At 30.2% G+C, this 21,939-nt stretch overlaps 1 protein-coding gene across 3 annotated transcripts in view; it reads left to right on the top strand.

Annotated features, from left to right (window-relative positions):
- LOC140434809 (uncharacterized) overlaps positions 1-8,304 on the top strand; it is a 55,821-nt gene extending 47,517 nt beyond the window's left edge. For all 3 annotated transcript variants that reach the window (XM_072523341.1, XM_072523340.1, XM_072523339.1), the window contains exon 9: positions 7,917-8,304. In XM_072523341.1, the coding sequence (XP_072379442.1) occupies positions 7,917-8,187 (271 nt within the window). In that variant the 3' untranslated portion in view covers positions 8,188-8,304. The remainder of the gene's footprint in view (positions 1-7,916) is intronic.
- The last annotated feature ends 13,635 nt before the right edge of the window (positions 8,305-21,939 follow it).

Genomic DNA, 21,939 nt, shown 5'->3' with positions numbered 1-21,939 from the left:
ATTGATATGAAACAGGCCTCTTAGTCTGTTCTCTGCATCTATTAACACATAACTATTTAGTCCATTCTGATTTTTAATTATGTATGGTCCTTCAAACATTGGCTGTAATTTCTTACAACGGTTTTCTTTAACATCACTTTTTCTAAGTGAACGAATTAACACTAGGTCTCCTTTTTGAAATGTGATTGGTTTTTTTATTTTTCTATTTTGTCTTCTGATATATTTTTCAGCTTTCCTCCTAATTCGGTTATTCACTTTCTGCATTACTTGTTCTAACATATCCTGATTATATTCACTAATCCACTTTCTGTTTCCTATATGGCCAAACATTAAATATTCTGGTACTTCCTCTGTATTCAAATTATGTGTATTATTTAAAAAATACTCTACTTGTGGTATATGTTGCTGCCAAGTTTCGTGTTGATTTTGGCACAGTACCCTTAAATATTTTATAACTTCTTTAATATATCTTTCTGCAGGATTTGCCTGAGGATGTCTGATACTTGTAAAATGAATGTTGATTCCCTTTTTCTCACAAAATGTCCGAAATTTTTGGTTGTTAAAATATGTAGCATTATCTATTATGCAATTTCTAAATGGTCCTATTTCTTCGAAAAATTGATTAATATATAATTTTAATGTTTTAACATTTGTTCTAGAGCAGGGATATAGTTTAATAAATTTTGTATATAAATCAACTATCACTAGTATATGCTTTTTTCCTGTTGGACTGAGAACTAAATTTGAAATAAAATCCATGGAAACTGTATTTAGTTTTTCATATACAACATTAGATTTATATGTGTTCTGGTTTTTGAAATTCTTTTCTTTGTTTAGTTGACATATTGGGCATTGGGTAGTAATTTCTTTTGCTATACTTATGTCATTCTTTGCAAAATAATTGTCCCTAAATAACATCCATAGCTTTCTTGAACCAATATGCATATAATTGTTATGTAAATTTTTCAATATTTTCTTTGCTAAAGTTCTAGTTATTACATATACTTCTATGCCATTTATTATTTTATAATAAACTCCATCTTTCTTAAGGACTTTTTGTTTTTCACTCAAATTGATCTGATCTCTTATAATTTCTTCTTTAGAATATAATCCAGTACTTTCTACTAATTGATTTAATCCAATTTTTATTGTTTGCTGCCCTTTTTGTGGTGTATTTTCTAACCTTGATAAAGCATCTGCCACTATATTGGATTTTCCAGAAATGTATTTGATTTCAAAGCAGTATTCACTAAGTATTAGACTCCACCGATGTATTCTACTGTTTCCATATTTGTTATTTAATATAGACGTTAAAGCTTGGTGATCTGTTTCTATAGTAAATTCATTACCCAACAAATAAAATCTTAATTTTGTGACACAGTGTATTATACTTGCTAGTTCTAATTCTGAAACTGAGTAACCCTTTTCATGTGGCTTTGTAATTCTTGAAATGAATTGTATTGGGTATTCGACCCCATCATGTATTTGTAATAATACCCCTGATAATCTCTCTATTGATGCATCTGTTCTTAATATGAATGGCTGTGTGTAGTCAGGATAGTATATTTTCAAATTTGAGAGAAAAATGTTTTTAATCTCTTGGAATGCTAGTTCTCTTCTCTGATCCCATCTCCATTTTACACCTTTTCTCAGTAGTTCAAGTAATGGAATTTCTTTTATACTTAGATCTGGTATCATCCTTTTATAATAATTAATTATTCCAATAAATCCTCTTAAAGTTCTTAAATTGTGTGGTGTTTTATATTCCTGAATGACTTGTGTCCGTTCTGGATCCATTTCGATTCCCTTAGTGTTAAGTTTATAACCTAGATATATGACTTCTTTTTGAAAAAATGTACATTTTTCTTGATTTATTTTTAGTCCAACTTTGTCTAATCTATTCATTATAGTTTTTAGGTGTTTCTCATGATCTTCAGCCGTTTTAGAAAAAATTAATATATCATCAATGTAGTGAATTACAAAATGTTCATATTGATCCAAAATATCATGAAGACATCTACATAGAGCACTGCAAGATGATTGAAGTCCAAATGGTACTACTTTGAATTGATATACTACTCCATCTATCTGAAATCCTGTATACTGTCTACTTTTTCTTTCTAGAGGTATTAACCAAAAGCTATGCTGTAAATCAATTTTAGTGAAAAATGACATTCCTGTAATTCTTCCTAATATTCCATCTATACTCATTGGTGCTTCAAATTGCTTTTCAGTAATCTTGTTAATATTCCTTGCATCCAAACATAACCTGATTTCACCTGATCTTTTTCGTACTACTACTATGGGGTTAATAAAACGTGTGTCTGCCTTCTCAATGATCCCATCTTCTAACATATTATTAATTGTTTTGTTTACTTCTTCTCTGTATTTATATGGTATTGGGTATGATTTTGTTTTAAAATCTTTTTCTTCTTTAACTTTTATACTATGGATATAATTTTGTGCAATTCTATTTTCTTTATTGACAAGTCCCTTGTGTTGCTGCAATATGGAAATGACTATTGATTTATATTCTTCAGGGCAATTTAAAACTTTCATCATATCTTCTTCTTTACAAATAACATTATTCTTCATTATGTACTCATTATTCCTTGCTTCCAATTTTACGCACTCCGCCTCGTAGGCATCCATCTGCTTAAAATTTCCATTCCTTAAATATTCACTACAATAATTATTCTTTACATTCTTTTGGGACATATCCCTATCATCAAAATACATTTCTTCTTCATAAACATCACTATTTTCTTTTAATAATATCCTATCAACTCTTATTCCTTCTTCCACCTCATCTTTCTGCATAAATTTAATTATTTGCCCTTCCAAAGTTACCATTTTTTCTTCAAAATCTATCTTTACTTTCTTCTTTTCCAATTCATCATTTCCCATTAATATATCAACACATAAATCCTTGACAATAAATCCTTGCATATTAATTTCTTTATTAAGAATATTAATTTTAAAATTGGCTAGTTTATCAATTTCACCCAACTTCTTATTATTTGCACCAACAATTTTAATTTTTGGAATCTTTATTATATCTGATAGTTTTAATGTATTAAAAATAAAATTCTCCGAGACTAAAATACTTTCTGAACCAGTATCTATCATAATTTTAATCATTTTATTTTTGGCCAAAGCATTTATATAAATTAAATTAATAGATTCAATAATTTTATCTTCATCTAGAGAAATAAATTCAGAAGGTTTTTCATAATAGCAATGGCCTAACTTGTAATTCAGAAAGTTTACTGCACAAAATTTTGATTATTAGAATTGTCAGATTGTATCTGACCACTTGGATCTGATGTACTATGTCTTTCCCTACTATAACTTCTACTCACATTTTCTTGCCTTGTACGATTTCGTTCCCTGTCTTCGCAGCTCCTATTCCTTCGAACACAATTTACCTGTCTGTTATAGTTAGGTCGCTCTGTGTTTCTTCTATTGTTAAAATCTTGTCTATTATTATTAGTACTGTTATTAAAATGTTGTCTATTATAATTACTGTTATTATTATTAAAATTTTGTAAATTATTACCATATCTATTATATGATTGACTATATTGTTGATTATCATTTTTATTATATTGAAAGTTATTATTGTTTTTTCTGTTGTTATTATTACTTGTCATATTGCCTCTTTGTATTCTTTGAATAAAATTAATAAAACTATCTATTGTTTGAATATTTTGTACAGTTACGGTTTGCACAACATCAGCATCAAAATGTCTAGATACATTTAAGACTGTTTCATCCTCTCTAAGTGGTGGTTCTAAATATTTTGCAACTGTTATCAATTTCAATGCATAATCTACCATATTTGATTTTAAATTTTGATTATACTTTCCAAAATATAGAATTTCTCTAAACTTGGCTTGCTCTAATTCATCCCAATAATAATTTAAAAATTTATTTTCAAATGTTTGAAAATTATCTAAATCATTCTCAATACTAGCAAACCAAGTTGCTGCATTGTCATTTAATGTCATTCTAATATAATCTTTAATATCATTAATATTATTCACAAATCTTAATTTATGTTTTAAACTATTTATGTATACTCTAGGATGCAAATTTTTTATATTACCAGAGAATTTAATCCCAGTCTCATTTGTTAAATTCAAGTAAGGTCTCCCTATGTCTCTCATTTGTGAAATATCATCTATTCTCTGTTCCACATTTCTTATTTGATTACAATTTATTTGGATATTTTGTTGTATATCGTCTAATTTTTCTTCTGTGTTTCTCCTGTCTTCGTTAATTTTTACTTCTAAGTTACATTTCTGTAACTCTATTTTCTGTTCTATATCTATCTTATTATCTTGAATAATCCTCTTTACTTCTGTCCTCTCATTGTCTATCCTTTTCTTGTAGTCATTCCGTATACTTTTTATTTCATTTGCTACTTTTTTCTCTGCAGCTTCAAGTTTTTTATCCATTTGTTTTACAATTTTATTATTATTATCTTCTATTTTCTTTTCTAATTTTCTATAATTCTCTTCCAATTTCTGTTCCATTTTTTTATGTCTTCTTTGACTTCTTTTGAATTCTCTTCCAATTTTTTTATGTCTTCTTTGATTTCTTTTGAATTCTCTTCCATTTTTTTCGTATTCTCTTCCATTTTCTGTTCCATTTTTTTCATGTCTTCTTTGATTTCTTTTGAATTCTCTTCCATTGTCTTGTTCATCTGCATCATTAATGACATCAAAGCTGCCATATTGACATTTTCCTCTCTTTCTGGATTCATTTCTGCAGTATCTTGTGGAACTTGAACTAAACTCTCCTCTTGTATAGGTTGTGTTTCTACTTCCACCTCTTCTTCATTCTTTTTGCTTCTTGTACCTTTCTTTCCTTGAGACATTCTGAGACTTTACTTGTTCAAATATAATTAAAATTAAAATCTATAGTTCATCCCAAACCCTTCTTTCAGTGCGTCACAGTTTATCGAATTCTCTCTAACGCATTAAGCTAGAAGTGACAGAAAAAAACGTGAGTCTGTGATTATTATACATAGAACTTAGAAAATTATATTTCGTTCACGGGTATTTGCATATTAAAGCGAAGTCTACTTACGGATATATAATTGGTCGGAGTTTAGAATACGCTAAATAGATATCCAATCAATGATGCGCATAAATATAATTTGACGCAGATGGTCTCGATAGTGACAGTACTTTGACAATGTCAACTGATAAAATGATAATTGTCATTCCAGGATAGTATTTTTAGACATTTTACAGTGAAAATTTAATTTTGTATTTATTGCCATAAAAATATTTTAAATATGCCGAGATATACCGAGAATAAACAAAGACTAATATTAAAATTATTTTCAATTAGAAAAAGAGTCTGGGACAACTTTATTACTAGTTTCTGCCGTTCGTGAAGTAAGTTTTAAATTATTCTAAAAAATATTCATATTAGTAGTTTAAATACTATACATTTTAGCCATAGTGTTTGTAATAAATAATAATAAATACATAAATAAATCTAGCTAATTAAGCACTTTCCTTGGAGTGTATAGAATTGGAATTATGACAATAATTGTGCATTATATTGGAACTGCCGTTATATACTCCAATATAATGCACAATAAAAAATTGTTATACAGGACGGGACCTCTAATATGTAAATTAAAAAAAAAATGAATTCTTAAAGTTTTTACTCCACATTTTCAAAAAATAACCTTTTCACATTTAGCCGATTACGAACCTTCAACTGTCAGATTTAACTAAAATTTCATGCAATAATTCTCGACATTCTTAAAATCCTATATGACGTCAAAATTAGTGACACACTGAAAGAAGGGTTTGGGACAGACTGTATACTTTTTTCTTTCTACTGATAATTAATTTAATTATATGAGAGCACTTATCTTCCCAAACTAATTCTTTTAAATAGAGAGCCACCGCGTTGGGTGCCAAATTGTTATGATGTGTTTTTTTGTTTGAATGATGAGCAATGAGTATTTTTAATAATATAATATATAGGGTTTTTATCGCGGTTCTCAAAGAATTAGCTTGTAAGTACTTTTTTAAATTATCTTTATTATAACTATTATGAAACACACATATATATCTAACCTAGCCAATGTAAATTTAAAATAAACTATCTTTAAACTGATGTTCTTATAAAACTAATTAAATTCTATAGACAATGTTAAATTTAAACAAACTATCTTCAAAATTGAAATTGTTATAACACTAACTAAATTATATTAACAAAATTTTGTACCTTTCTTTCACTGAATGCCTAAATGAACTGTTTTCCACTATATATATTCTAATCACCACTGAAAGTCTTCGTACTTCGGTTATCCTTGTTTTTGTGAAATTTCTTTTTCCAATTATCAGCTTCTACCAATTTAAGATATATTTTTCTTCACCAGCATTTATACACCACCAAACAAACCAGCAAACAGCATTTATATTTATTCTTCTTTTCAATATACCAATATCCAATTATTATAAGTTGATTTATACTAATTTCCAACCATAATATAATTTAATTTCTTCCAATATACTTTTATAATCTTCAATAATTATTTGTGTATAATTATAAATGTGCATTAAATATATGCATAATTTTTAATCTTCATTTAACTCACTATATTAAACAATTGGACTATCTCCAACTAACTTTCATATTTCTTACTAAACTTTTCTGACTGACTTCTTGAAATTCTGAACAATTTACTTCACTACTAACTTTCATAATAAAACTGGCCTGACTTCTGACTAAAAACTTCCATCTTGAATCCAAATCACGGGTATTTATATCTTTTTGATGTTCCAGAACCATCTGATAAGAAATCATGTTCTATTTAGTTCTATTTAATACTTGTCTGAATTTTCTGGAACAAACCATTTCGCAAACATGGCCATCTCCGGAGATCCAGAGAATTCCATTCTTTTCTATTAATAATTTTGTTTACATTTAGGCTTTTCAGATCAGAATATATAATTAAATTAGTAACTTAACATTCTAATTTAATAAAATACACATTTCAAACAATATATTATTATAACCCTACTTATATTCCCAATTATGATTAATTTCTATCTGTCAATCACTCGAGAGTATTTTTGGTTGCCTATGCACATGGCTCACTTAAATCTATCTACCACATTATAATTACTAAAATACAACTTTTTACAATTATTATATGCTAATTTCTTAAAATGCCCTCACATAAATATATTTTTATAAAATTCTCTAGTATATAACTTATTTAAAATAATCAAATACTTTTTTATATCTAATATTATGTAGTATATAACTTATAAATTATTTTCTATAAACCCCAATCGTCACAATATATATATATATATATATATATATATATATATATATATATATATACATATATATATATATATATATATATATATATATATATATCTTTAAGGAATATGACCGTTTAATTTAATATAAATTAAATTAAATTATATATTATCACCAGCTGATTGTCAGTTCTGACATTCGAGCTCTCAAATACTTTATTTTGCATGATATGATCATAACAGTCAAGATCCCTAGCCTTGCCGTTGTTAATATAACATTTCAAAATTGACAATTACATTTTTTGATAGATTTTAGAATCAATCAATGTTTTCAAAAGTTAAATTAAAAAAATTAATATAAAATTACTTAAATTGGGAATCTTCCGGCGTTCTGTGTTTCTGTGTTTTTGCTGATTTATTTATTTGGATTTGATGATTTATTAGTACCGAAAATATCCCATTCACTTACGAGTGCACTTTCTTTTATATATATATATATATATATATATATATATATATATATATATATACAAATTTTTGCACTTGTTTGGGTATTTGAGGGAGTCTTGAATAATATGAAATATAGTTTACCATTTTAATTTTATTTTACAGAAACGAGGACCACAAAAATTTTCCATGTAAAGGCAAAGCCTGTTGTACTTGTATTTTACCAGCAGAAAAAAATGAAATTGAAATAAAATCAAACTATTCAAATAATAAACCACGAATCAAGACAAAATCACACTGGAAACAGGACCGTACAAATGGAGCTTGGTATCGAACATCCAAACACCTTCCAAAGCAAATTAATGTTACATCCTATTCGGCCAATAAATTTAATCATGACTGTGGGTGTTCTTGCACTTGTGGAAAATATCTTTAGCAGATTTTTTCAATTTAATACAATATGTATAGAAAGTATTAGGAATTTTTTCCTTTCTTGTTTTATTACGTTAAAATGTAGCGATGAGAATTTTTAATTAAAATTGGATGACATATATTTGTTATCTAGCTGCAAAGCAAGTAAACGTAGAATGAGAGTAGGATCACACCATTTAGGTCGTCACTCGATACTGAGGAGTAGGCAGATTGAGACCTCAGTGCCGTTTGACGGTTCTTGTATTTTTACAGGACAGGATACTGGTACGTCACAAGTGAGGGGAGTAGGCCGATTGAGAACCCAAACTCGAACGGAACCCTATTCCTCTTAATAATGGCTCCAAAATAAGTGACGAAACGTCGAGTTTCAGAGTTTCAACACGGTTCTTTCCGAGAAACTAATTTTCATTTATTTTTTATTTATTTACTTAATTTAACAAAACACTAAAACCTTTTATTTTCAACAAAATTTATTTTAAATTATTATCACAACAGCTGTTTCGGCCAGAGTGCCTTTCTAAAGTGATCTATTTTTGGTATGTGTTTACACTTTATAGTCTTTAACTGAATAAGTTGAGGAGGGGACAACTATTCTCAAGTTGGTCAATCAGAATTATAGTAATATAGTATATTAAAGTAATTACTATTTAAATGAGAATAAGCCACAATTAAAGGTTAAAGTAAGTTTATTGACGTTTCAATTTTCACTTCGGAAATCGTTCTCAAAATACAAAGTTTGTATTTAATTCATAAAAAATTCGAAAAAAATACTTATTATTCATTACGTAAATTGTTTACTCATTTTTTTAGGACAAATTAAAACTAGAGCACAAGTATTGAATGACGCATATGTGTCTTGTTTCATAATACTTTTGCTACAAATCTAACCTTAAAGACTCAGCATTTTTACAAAAACATCATCGTTGGCCTAATAACCGATATTGTTATAAATATAGTTAACACACAGGCAATTTATTTCAGCATAATATTAATTCGTTAGTAAGTCATAATAGTCCATTTGTTCTAGATGTAATTATAGTTACTCGTAAGCTGTAACGTAATCATATAAATAAGTAATGTCATCGATAGGTTATTCCGTGTGTATATAAGTTACCAATGAACGAGATACATCACAGTTTAATACATTATTTAACTTCTGCGACATATAAGATGTAGTTCCATAATATACCATAAGATTTGGATATGTATCCAAAAGAATATATTCATCCATTATACATTATAGCCACCACGTATCCCAGAATTTAATCCGCTTGATTTTGTTGTATGGGGCGCATTAAAACAACGTGTCTATAAGAAAACTATAAACATTCGTAACCAACTATGGGAAGTAATAAATACTGCAGCAGTTTATTTAGAATCAATGATGTTATTTAATATGAGACGATCTTCTATGAAATATATTGACAAATGAATTAGAGAAAATGGTGGACAAATCAAACACTTACTTTGACAAAAAAGTTATATTATTTAGTTTAACTATTTCTTAATTTGGTTTGTAAACAAAATGTTTTGATTATGATATTAATTTAACATAAAACGTAAAATGTTTGATGTAAAATCCTATAATTCTATTATTTTGTCAAATCCTATTATTAATTATCCTGCTAATATATTTATTTTATTTAATATTTCGTTGACTATTAACTTTAGTTAAAGGTATTTTACACTGAAAGTCAGAAGTATTAATGTTTTTGTCTATTTTTTCTTCATTGCCTGGAGTAATTGCCATAAATCAGAATTATGCAGCTGATTTGTAAAATGCGATTATCTCTAAAACTGTTGAGTTTTGAAGTTATTAACAAGTATACCTTTTTGTGTTAAAATAATGTATCTTTAATATTTATTGTCCCAAATGCAGGTAACTTAAAGAGCAAAAAAGTTAAGCGCAAATTTATACAACATATGTAGCATATGTGGCGCCCTATATCAGTTACATCAAAGTGTGCATCAAATTATAATTTCTCATATTTAAAAGTACCCAGTTGTAAATTTTTATATATAAAGGTTTACAAACATGAAAGTTATAACGAAAAAAAAAAATTTTAATTTGCACTTTAACACCCTGTATCTTTCTTAATATCGTTTTATTAAAGCAATTTGGCTTAAATCGTAATAGTTTAAAGTGAAGAATCTACTGCAGTGGTCGCCAACCTCTTCAATGTGTTGAGCTACTTTGTTAATTTTGGAATAAACAGCGAGCTACCCACACGGAAGCCACGTAACGCAACGTAAATGAAATAATCCACAGTTAATCTATCATTATATGTATTTATTTTACTGTTTAACTGATAATACATAATACATAGGTACTAATAATAAACTAATAACAAAATAACTAATATTACTAGTACGTACTTGTTCATAGCTCATTCCTACCTATCAAACGAAGGTATTTGAAAAATAAACACAAACTCTTAACCAGCCACAGCGGCATGCCACGTATGATTTAAAAATAGTTAATAATAACAACAAAAAAGTAACGCACTATCATAAACATAAACATTGAAAAATAAAAAAGCACGTTAAATGAGAAGGCTGACACTCAGACTCATCGATAATTTTTTTAATGTTTGCAGTATAATTTGATGCAGCCATTCGAATACAATTATCCAAATGTTCATCTGTAAGTCGATTTCGATATTTGTTCTTAATAAACTTCATATTGGAAAAAGAAGATTCACACAAATAGGTTGAACTGAATAATGCTTTCACTTTCAAGGTAACACGGCATAGAACTGAATATTTGTCTTTACTTACAATAGGCCAGATACATTCAGTATTTGAGACTAACGATTTTAAGGCTAAATCATTTTGAAACTCAATGACTTCCATTTCTGTTGCAGCGATGTCTTCGCTCGTCAATTTCCATAAAGGGTGAAACAACAAACTGCGCTACTAAAGCCATTTCATTGAAATCCTTAAAACGATTTTTAAAGTTACTCTTCAGGGTAGAAATTATTTCTACATGATATTTGTTGTCATAGGGTTCTAATGGATTTTGAGATATTTTTTCTGAAAGAATAGGAAAATACTTGGAATCGCTGTTAATTAGGTTTTGTTTCCAAAACTCCAGCTTTTTGATAAATGGTTTTATATCAGAAATCATTTCCGCTAGTTCTTTGTCTCTCCCCTGAAGCTGCAAATTAAGTTCGTTTAATTTCTCTGTAATGTCCACGAGAAAACCAAAATCTCTAAGCCAGATTGAATTTTCTAGTTCCAGAGTCGGTTCATCGCGTTGTTTGAAAAATTAAACTATGCCAGATACGACCTGGTTAAAACGTTTCAGCACCCGTCCTTTACTTAACCATCGGACTTCAGAGTGAAGGAGTAGGTCCCCGTATTGACAGTCAACTTCATCGGCCAAGGTTCTGAATAATCTTCTTTGTAACGCTTGAGCTCTAATCTTGTTCACAATTTTTACCACCAGTTTCATAACGTTGTTTAGTTTCAGGAAATTTTCACATAATGCTTGCTGATGGATAATGCAGTGGTAACACAGAAATTGCGGAAAAGTTTCATCTTTACGACATAACGCCACCAGACCCTTATCACAACCCACCATAGCTGGAGCGTCATCGGTTGTCAAGCCTACCATTTTCGATATTGGAATTTTCTCGGAAGAAATAATATTTTTTAATGAGAAAACAACTCCTGTCCAGTAGTGTGTCCTTTCAGTGGAATGAACTTCAAAAGATCTTCTTTAATCGTAAAATCACTAAAAACCATCCTGACGAACACGACCATCTGGGCAGTGTCAACGACATCTGTTGATTCATCCAGTTGAAGTGAAAAATAAATACAGTTATCTAAGTCAGTTCTTAACTGTAAAAAAATATCATTGCTCATTACCTCTACACGTCTCGTCACTGTATTAGCAGAAAGTTGCATAGATTTTATAGCTGAAGCTATCTCGTCTTTATTTCTAAAGTTGACAAATAACGAATCAGCAGCTTCTAAAAACGCCTGTTTTATCATTTCCCCGTCTTCATAAGGTTTCTTTTTTTGTGCAATTATCTGGGACACACGGTACGATGCTTCAATTGCAGCCTTATTTTTGTCGACTGTTCTTAAAAATATTGATTGTTGTCCAATTAACTGTTTCAGTTTCTCCTTTCTGGCGGCAGAATGTAGTGGAAATGATTTTTCAAAATAAGAATGTACAGTTTTATGATGTCTCTTAATATTTCCTTTTTTAGCAACGGACACCGAAGTATTACATAACAAACACACATTTTTATCTTTAACTTCTGTAAAAAAGTATTGTTCTTCCCATTCCGAATGAAAGTGGTATGTCTTTACCTTCTTACAACTGCTTGCCATAATATTATTTTTGTTGTTCTCTACTAACCCAACCGCTGGACGTTGGTTACGCGTTCAGTTTTAAACTAAGCGCAATGTCGCCGCGCCGTGCGTATTTATCCCGTTCAAAGCAATCCAGATCGTTCTCGAACACTAACGCGCTGGTCCGGCTGGTCGGTTCTATAAATAGCCGATTCTAGCTTGACGGCGTCAGGGGCAGATCGCTCACCGCAACGTTGCCGCTGTTTATGTTTAATATTATGACAATTAGATTTTTTTGTGGAGTTTTCGGAAGCTTCTCTGATTTTTGCAGTTTGTATTTTTTAAATTAAAATCGTTTTGAGAGCTACCAGAATTGCCTACGCGAGCTACCGGTAGCTCGCGATCGACAGGTTGGCGACCACTGATCTACTGTTTCTTTAACTATAAAGAAAAATTTGGGTGGCGCCCTTTCGGCAATTAGATTAACATTAATTCCTTAGTTCTGTTTATTTAATATTTCTGGGGTTTAGCTCTAGTAGCTATTATCTTGTATACTTTTTTTTTCTTTCTCCCCAATTTTTCTTTAGTTTGTGTACTTGTGGAACTATCTGAAGAACAAGTTCCACATCTGTTACGACTCTGAGCAACGTGGCCTCGTTAATTTTGTGTGCCTCAAACACTCTATCGTTTGATGTGCTGCAAGCTGTTTGTTGTTTTAATCGGACTTACTGCTACCAATTGGTTTATTGTACATCATTCATTTGCGTAACCTTCCGGTTTGGGTTTTTAGTGTTAAAGATTAAAGACTACTTATGGTAGTGCCCGTGCTGCGATCTAAACTAATATCTAGACCAGGAAGTCCAGATTAATAAGGACGTACCTAGTAAATTAGCTACGCCTGCCACATGACAACTGTTTAAAAACTTTTCTATCCTATGTAAAATTTTTCTCTGAATACGAATATGTAGGTCTCCGATCTCAAAAAGTGCTACCAGTTGTTATAAACAATTTTTATATAAATTAAGTAAATTTTCAAATTTAAATATTTTCATTTATAACTAGTCCCATAGTAAAGTACAGTAAAAAATACATTAAAATGCTATATATATATATATATATATATATATATATATATATATATATATATATATATATATATATATATATATAAACTAAGGTACACTCGAAGAGTGGTGGGTTTTTCGGTCAAGTGGAGAAATAAAAGACAAAGAAGGTGGCTACTTCATCTATTTATTGAAGACGTTTCGCTTTCTGCTCAGAAAGCATCATCAGTTCATCTAAAAAGAACAATATGAAACCAAACATCCATAGAGAAGTTACAACAAAAGTGTGTTACCTTACAAAGACATGTAGCAGTCAATGATGTTAAAAAAAATGAAAAAACTTACGAAACTGGACATTCAGAGTTAACGTTGTATAAAATAATTAATTGAAACTAGGTATAGTTTGCAATTTAACAAAATTAGCACAGCAAAAGAACATGTGATAAAAATACATGTATTAAAAAGTTATTATAAAAACTTAAGTAAAAAACATTAAGGTTTATTTTAAAGTGTAAAGAACTAAAAAGATCATACGAATGCACTTCCAACAAATTTATTTAATAAATTAGATTTTAATTTTAACTTTAGGTAACATTATAAGTTATTTAGAATAATAGTAATAAGATAAAATGAAGTTACCAGTCTTTAGCTTACTGAGACTCGCCGATAAATGAATTTACAAGTTTAACACCCACGAAAACACGTGAAAATAGGTGGCCTTGAGGTCAGAGTGACATAAACAGCAAGGCAACCTACCAACTTCTATATATAAGGCGGTATATTCAAAATTTGTGATAAATTTGGTTGACAGCTTGTCGTTAAAAAACCAAACAATGAAAGGAAAAGGTGGTTAAAATCACCACTCACCCCAACAGTGATTGATCTGTCAACAAAGAACAAAGCATGCGAAGTCAATCCAAAATATCATATATTATAATATTATGACGTCACTAGTTAGCCAGCTAACAGGTGAAGATTAATACAACTTCCACAGTCCAAAGGTTCAAACATTTAGGACCGTAATGAGAAAGATTCTATGAATCAATTTCAGTTTAATTTTATCAAACAAGTTTATCAAAAAGAACAATTACTTAATTATGTAAAAGTGATATTGACAAATATTAACAAAATATAAGTTGATAAAACTAAGTTAAGGAAGGAATAATTTATTTTATTTTATTTTTATTTAAATTTATTATATGAAAATGTAATAACAAAACCCCAATGTGGGACAAAATTTAAGTAAACAACATATCAAGCCTAATTCTGTAAAATTAATGCATGATAAATTTGACTCAAATTACTAATGTCGGTTCTCTTATTAAGGGTATTAGGATGTTTTAATATTGAACACATTTCTAAAAACTGTCTTTTTACGAGATTGCGTTCAGTGCCAAGAATTTTAACTTCATTAAAGTTTACTTCGTGCTTAGTGTTGATAGCATGTTGGACAAGAGCACAAGTATGCTTAGATAAATTAATATCACTGCGGTGAGTCGTGAGACGCCCTCTCAGTGATCTCCCTGTCTGACCGATGTAACATGAGTCACACTCAGCACAAGGTATATGATATATTACATTAACTTGTTCCAGAAGGGACAGAGGTGTTTTAGTTTTAGAAAACAAATTCCTGACAGTCTTAGCATTCTTAATAGCAATTTTAACCGGTACGTTGTTATGTTTGTACAGTTTAACGAGTTTCTCAGTAACTTGAGGAAAATAAGGTAAAGATGAGTAATGGGTAGTTTGATTCCCAAGTACAGTATTAGGCAGAACAGTGTTATTAATTGAATTATTTGATATTGTTCTGAGTTGGTCACCATTGGGTATGTCATTTAAAGAAGAACCATAACTTTGAGTATAAAGGTATTTATTAATAAGGGAGGATGGATAGGAATTCTCAATCAGAATATTTTTAAGTAATTGAAAGGATTCCCTTCGATTAATCGGATGTATCAGTCTATTTAGCCTGCAGCTTAAAGCTTTAATAAGGTTTAATTTATATTTAAAGGGATGACAAGAGTGGTAGTTGAGAAACCTATTAGAGGCCATTGGTTTCCTGTACCAACTTGTAGTAAGGGTGTTGTATTACCTTATTTTCCTCAAGTTACTGAGAAACTCGTTAAACTGTACAAACATAACAACGTAGCGGTTAAAATTGCTATTAAGAATGCTAAGACTGTCAGGAATTTGTTTTCTAAAACTAAAACACCTCTGTCCCTTCTGGAACAAGTTAATGTAATATATCATATACCTTGTGCTGAGTGTGACTCATGTTACATCGGTCAGACAGGGAGATCACTGAGAGGGCGTCTCACGTCTCACCGCAGTGATATTAATTTATCTAAGCATACTTGTGCTCTTGCCCAACATGCTATCAACACTAAGCACGAAGTAAACTTTAATGAAGTTAAAATTCTTGGCACTGAACGCAATCTCGTAAAAAGACAGTTTTTAGAAATGTGTTCAATATTAAAACATCCTAATACCCTTAATAAGAGAACCGACATTAGTAATTTGAGTCAAATTTATCATGCATTAATTTTACAGAATTAGGCTTGATATGTTGTTTACTTAAATTTTGTCCCACATTGGGGTTTTGTTATTACATTTTCATATAATAAATTTAAATAAAAATAAAATAAAATAAATTATTCCTTCCTTAACTTAGTTTTATCAACTTATATTTTGTTAATATTTGTCAATATCACTTTTACATAATTAAGTAATTGTTCTTTTTGATAAACTTGTTTGATAAAATTAAACTGAAATTGATTCATAGAATCTTTCTCATTACGGTCCTAAATGTTTGAACCTTTGGACTGTGGAAGTTGTATTAATCTTCACCTGTTAGCTGGCTAACTAGTGACGTCATAATATTATAATATATGATATTTTGGATTGACTTCGCATGCTTTGTTCTTTGTTGACAGATCAATCACTGTTGGGGTGAGTGGTGATTTTAACCACCTTTTCCTTTCATTGTTTGGTTTTTTAACGACAAGCTGTCAACCAAATTTATCACAAATTTTGAATATACCGCCTTATATATAGAAGTTGGTAGGTTGCCTTGCTGTTTATGTCACTCTGACCTCAAGGCCACCTATTTTTACGTGTTTTCGTGGGTGTTAAACTTGTAAATTCATTTATCGGCGAGTCTCAGTAAGCTAAAGACTGGTAACTTCATTTTATCTTATTACTATTATTCTAAATAACTTATAATGTTACCTAAAGTTAAAATTAAAATCTAATTTATTAAATAAATTTGTTGGAAGTGCATTCGTATGATCTTTTTAGTTCTTTACACTTTAAAATAAACCTTAATGTTTTTTACTTAAGTTTTTATAATAACTTTTTAATACATGTATTTTTATCACATGTTCTTTTGTTGTGCTAATTTTGTTAAATTGCAAACTATACCTAGTTTCAATTAATTATTTTATACAACGTTAACTCTGAATGTCCAGTTTCGTAAGTTTTTTCATTTTTTTTAACATCATTGACTGCTACATGTCTTTGTAAGGTAACACACTTTTGTTGTAACTTCTTTATGGATGTTTGGTTTCATATTGTTCTTTTTAGATGAACTGATGATGCTTTCTGAGCAGAAAGCGAAACGTCTTCAATAAATAGATGAAGTAGCCACCTTCTTTGTCTTTTATTTCTCCACTTGACCGAAAAACCCACCACTCTTCGAGTGTACCTTAGTTTATTTTGGATTGACGGTCGTACTCCTTTTCTCGATATATATATATATATATATATATATATATATATATATATATATATATATATATATATATATATATAAATATATATGTTTTTTTTAAGTTCGTAGTTTAAAAGTTATTAACAATTTTAAGTTGAGAAATCAAAGATTTGGCCAAACTTTGAGTAGACATTTTTACTTTTTACATGGTGCACATTTCTCTAACAGCAGTAGATAAATAGAATGTGCGCAGACGGCAAGTGCGCAGCACGCTGTGTGTTTGTTGATTCTGCAAGGCCAAAATGCTATTTTTTTATTGCTTTTTATGCAATAAAAAAAGATTTTTGAGAGATTTTTTTAGAGAAATATATACTATTTAAAAAGTTACGAAGACTCAAAGTTAGGCTTAATCTTTAATTTCTCGACTTAAAATTATTAATAACTTTTAAACTATAAACTTTTTATATACAACATATACAGCATTTTGTTGTAAATCGTTAAAAACCTCCTTATTGCTTCCTGTCCTTTTTCCTTTACAAGAAAATGAACAAGAAACTGTCAGATGATAGTTTTGGTTGCTGTAAGATGTAGTTTAAAATATGTAAGTAAGGGTATTTTCTCCAATCCTAAATAATTCAGTAAAATAAACTGAAAGTAAGAGAGGATCTGGTTTTATTGAATATTCAAATTAATAATAAAAAAAAAAATAAAAGGTTATGTGCCCAGTTTATGGATGAAAAATAATAATAAGGTATCAATAAGTGGATACAGGTTAAATGCAAATGTACAGTATGTACAGTAAAATTTATAACATTGAGGCCCTAACAGGGGAGAATTACTTATGGAAGTTTCGAATGGAAATAATATTGTCAGAAAATGAACTATTAAAGTGTGTAAAAAGCGAAGCAGACATAGGTTTAAGCGAGAGTAAGATGAAAAAATTTTAGAAATACAACAATAAAGCGAAATCAATAATTGTTCAATATGTTTCCAATGCACAGTTAAAGATGTTGCGGGACAAAAAACAGGCCTAGCATATGTGGAAAAGTTTAGAAGAAAAATATGAGAAAAAGAAACTACCAGGACAAATTTTCCTAAAAAAAATAGCTCTCCATGAAATTAAAAAAAGGTGAGTCATTGAAGCGATTTATTAATAAATTTAAGGAAATTCTAATGCAGATAATAGCCACTGGGGTAAAAGTTAAAGACCAAGATATAATATGCAATTTATTGTTACTTTTGCCAAAATTCTATGAAACAGTGGTAAAGGTAGTCTAAAATTTATCATCTTATATACTGTCATATGAAGATGCAAAAAAAAAGGTTATTGAGTAAAGAAAAAAAAGGTGCCTGGGTGCAAGAGCAAGTTGAGTAGCTGATGCTGAACAAATTGCTTTTAATATTGACACATCTTGTTATAGGTGTGGAAAAAAAGGCTATTATAAAAAGGAATGCCGAGCAAGAATATCGACAAGTTATCCAAGAGGACCTGTAAGATTTGCAAATAAATAAAGCTAATAATGTTCAAAGTCAAGGAGGTTTTCAGGATGGTCTCAGGATGGTTTCAAATAGAGGTAACGGTTACAGGAGTGTAGGAAACATACATCACAACAGAGAAATGTATAGAAGCAACTTCACACAACAGCAGAAGCTGTCGTAGATTACTGAAATAACTAATTAAGTGTCTAAGGTATGTTTTATAACTGAAATAGTTAAAAAAAATTAATAGTAAAACAGAACACAACTTAGAATTTGTAATTGATTAAGGATCTTCGGATCACTTACTAAATGATAAAAGTATATTTACAGATTTTGTAATGTTGGATACAATGGCGCACCCAGAATTTGTCTAAGGGGGGGCGGTGTTTTGAAATTTTTTTAATGCTACCTCCATTTTGAGTCCCTAAAATTTGGGTTTTAGTTTGGTTAAAAGTGCTAAAGATAGCAGTGCCAAAGATTCAGGTATCTATTATCCTGCCTACCAACTAAAACCACCCTCTCTTACTTGTGCGCAGTTGACTGTCGCACGTACCGTACTCCGAAAGTAGGGTGGCCGCTGTAAGGATGACGACATTTTTGGAACACTTCCCTCTCTTATCTAGATCTTATCTATTGTTATAAAGTTATATTTTGTGGCATTTTAAAGTAATTACTATCTTAATGGGAATAAGCCACAATTGGACGTTAAAATAAGTTTATTGACGTTTGGCATTAATCCAACTTGTAAATACAATACATTTTGGAGACGGCTGTCGCCGTATTCCCGTTCTCCTCTGCCAATCTCCTCCCGGTCCCGGTCTTCTAATTCCTTCATTTCATTAGAATCGAGGTCTCCTATTTTTCTTTCTCCAGAGGGCTTTCATTTGTGAAGTTTTTTACCAGCGGCCAGCGTTCATTAGGCATTCTCAATAGGTGTCCAAACCATTTTGAAGCTCTTCTTTCTATTTTGTCAATGACCGTTTTTGTAGCATTTATGTTATTTCTTAGAGATTCGTTGGTATTTCTTTCCTGCCTTGATGTTCTAGCACTTCTTCTCAAATAATCCATTTCAACTGTCAACAATCTTCTCTTCAGGTCTGCATTAATTGTCCATACTTCAGGGCCTAACAAAGAACTGATTCAACCATGGTTTGCCCTATTCTTTTTTTGTTCCTTTTGCAAATGTTGCGATCCCATCACAAGGAGTTCAGGCATCCTATAATTTTACGTCCCTGATTAATTAGGTGTTTAATTTTGGTTTCTCCCAAGCCGTTCTTAGCAATGAGTGCATCCAAATATTTAAATTTTTCCACTTGTTTGATTTCCACGTACTCGTCTATCAACACTTCAAACCTTGCATCTGAATTGATAACTAAATACTCTGTTTTCTTCATGCTGACTTGTAACCCCCATTTTACATATTCTCTGTATAGACGCTTTATCATAAATTCTAGATCATAAGAATCTTGAGCTATGACGACTTGGTCATCCACAAAGTTCAGGGAGAACAGTACGTTCCTATGGGGACTCCCACTCTCTAGCAGTGGTTTTTCCAATTTTGAAGAGCTGCCTCAATATATAAATTAAACAGTAAGGGTGACATACTGCATCCTTGTTTTAGTCCTTTAGTTACTTTTATTGGTTCTGATAGTCTATTTTGGAACTGTATCATACGCCTTTTCTAGGTCGATGAAGGCTAGATGTACTTCGGTACCAACCGATATTTTTTATTCTATTCTTCTTCTTTCTTTTTAATGACTGCTCGGATGTAATTTTGAACACTATTCCATCCCTTCGTACTTCCCGTCATCTTCACGATCATTTCTCTTACAGTCACACGGTTCATACCTATTTTTTTATACATTCTGTTTCTCTCCACTGTACATCCATTACACTCCAGCATTGTGTGAGTAACAATGTCGGAATATTCGCAGTATAGGCATTTATCTGTATCTGTCTTTCTGAACCTATGAACTAAAACAAACAATGTACCTAGTCTCTTAGGCTCAAGATCAGCATCTTGTTCCATTGGTTAACATCTTTTTGGTTGTTTCACTCTTCTTGCCATCTTTCCATTGATCTTTCCCTTTATTCTTTTTTTTATAGCTGTTGTCAAATGCTCTCTTCTTTCTTAGAGATGTCCCTTTTCTACTGCTAACACATGCAGAGGAACACAACCTGTGATAGTCCACAAGGTCGCCGCAGATACAACCCTGTAGGCGCATGCTACTCGCAACAGACTCGTTCTGTCTACTTTTGTCATAAGCCTAATATTAGGTATCTATATCTAAATATAATGAAAAATATTAATTATTGTGTGTTAAGTATTGTGTATTTATACAATAATTATTATGTTCTACATATTTTAAGTGGTAATTTAATTATTTAATTAGCCTTTTGGATTTTTTGTATTGTTTGTGAAAGACAAGTTACATTTTCTCACTATTCTTTATATATTTTTTACTTTATATGCCATAGGGGGGGGGGTTTAACCCCCAAAATCCCCCCCTCGGTACGCCACAGGTTGGATAAACCTATAAATATACATTAGCAAAAACTAGTAACTATTTACCTGCAGTTGGTGTTGGAAATATTAATGTCAGCAATGTAAATGGTCAACAAGTAAAATGTAAAATTGAAAATGCTTTCTATGTACCACAGTTCCACGAAAAAATTTACTTTCTGTAAAAAGATTAGAAATGTCTCAGATAACGAGAATTTTTAAAAATTGTGTAAAATTAATTAAGAATGGTTTTTTAATATGATTAGGTAAACGAGATGGTTTATACAAAATCAATTTTAAAATAGTTGAACAACAATGGTACTCTGGCATAAATATTGGCGGAGTAAATTTTTGTCAATCATTTATACAAAATTTTCAAGTTTACCTTTTTCAACCAGGACAAAAAGTAATGGAATTTTAAGAATAATATATTCTGATATATGCGGATTAATCATCCCACAAACCATTGATGGTTGTAAGTGTAAGTATTACGTTACTTTTATAAGATGGTTTTTCAAATTTTACTATGCTTTTTTTAATTAAAAATCTAAGTGCGGAATATTTGAGATTTTTAGAATCAAATTTTATTTCAAAGGCTTCTAAATTAAGGTATTACAATGGGGGGTGAATATGCTTTAAATGAATATATAGAGTTTTGTAAAAAAATGACATTTTATTAGATTATACAGTGCCTTACAC

The sequence above is a fragment of the Diabrotica undecimpunctata genome, chromosome 2 (genome assembly GCF_040954645.1).
Source record: "Diabrotica undecimpunctata isolate CICGRU chromosome 2, icDiaUnde3, whole genome shotgun sequence".
In the NCBI taxonomy this organism is placed as follows: Eukaryota; Metazoa; Arthropoda; class Insecta; order Coleoptera; family Chrysomelidae; genus Diabrotica; species Diabrotica undecimpunctata.
This window is presented reverse-complemented; position numbering and strand designations above follow the sequence as displayed.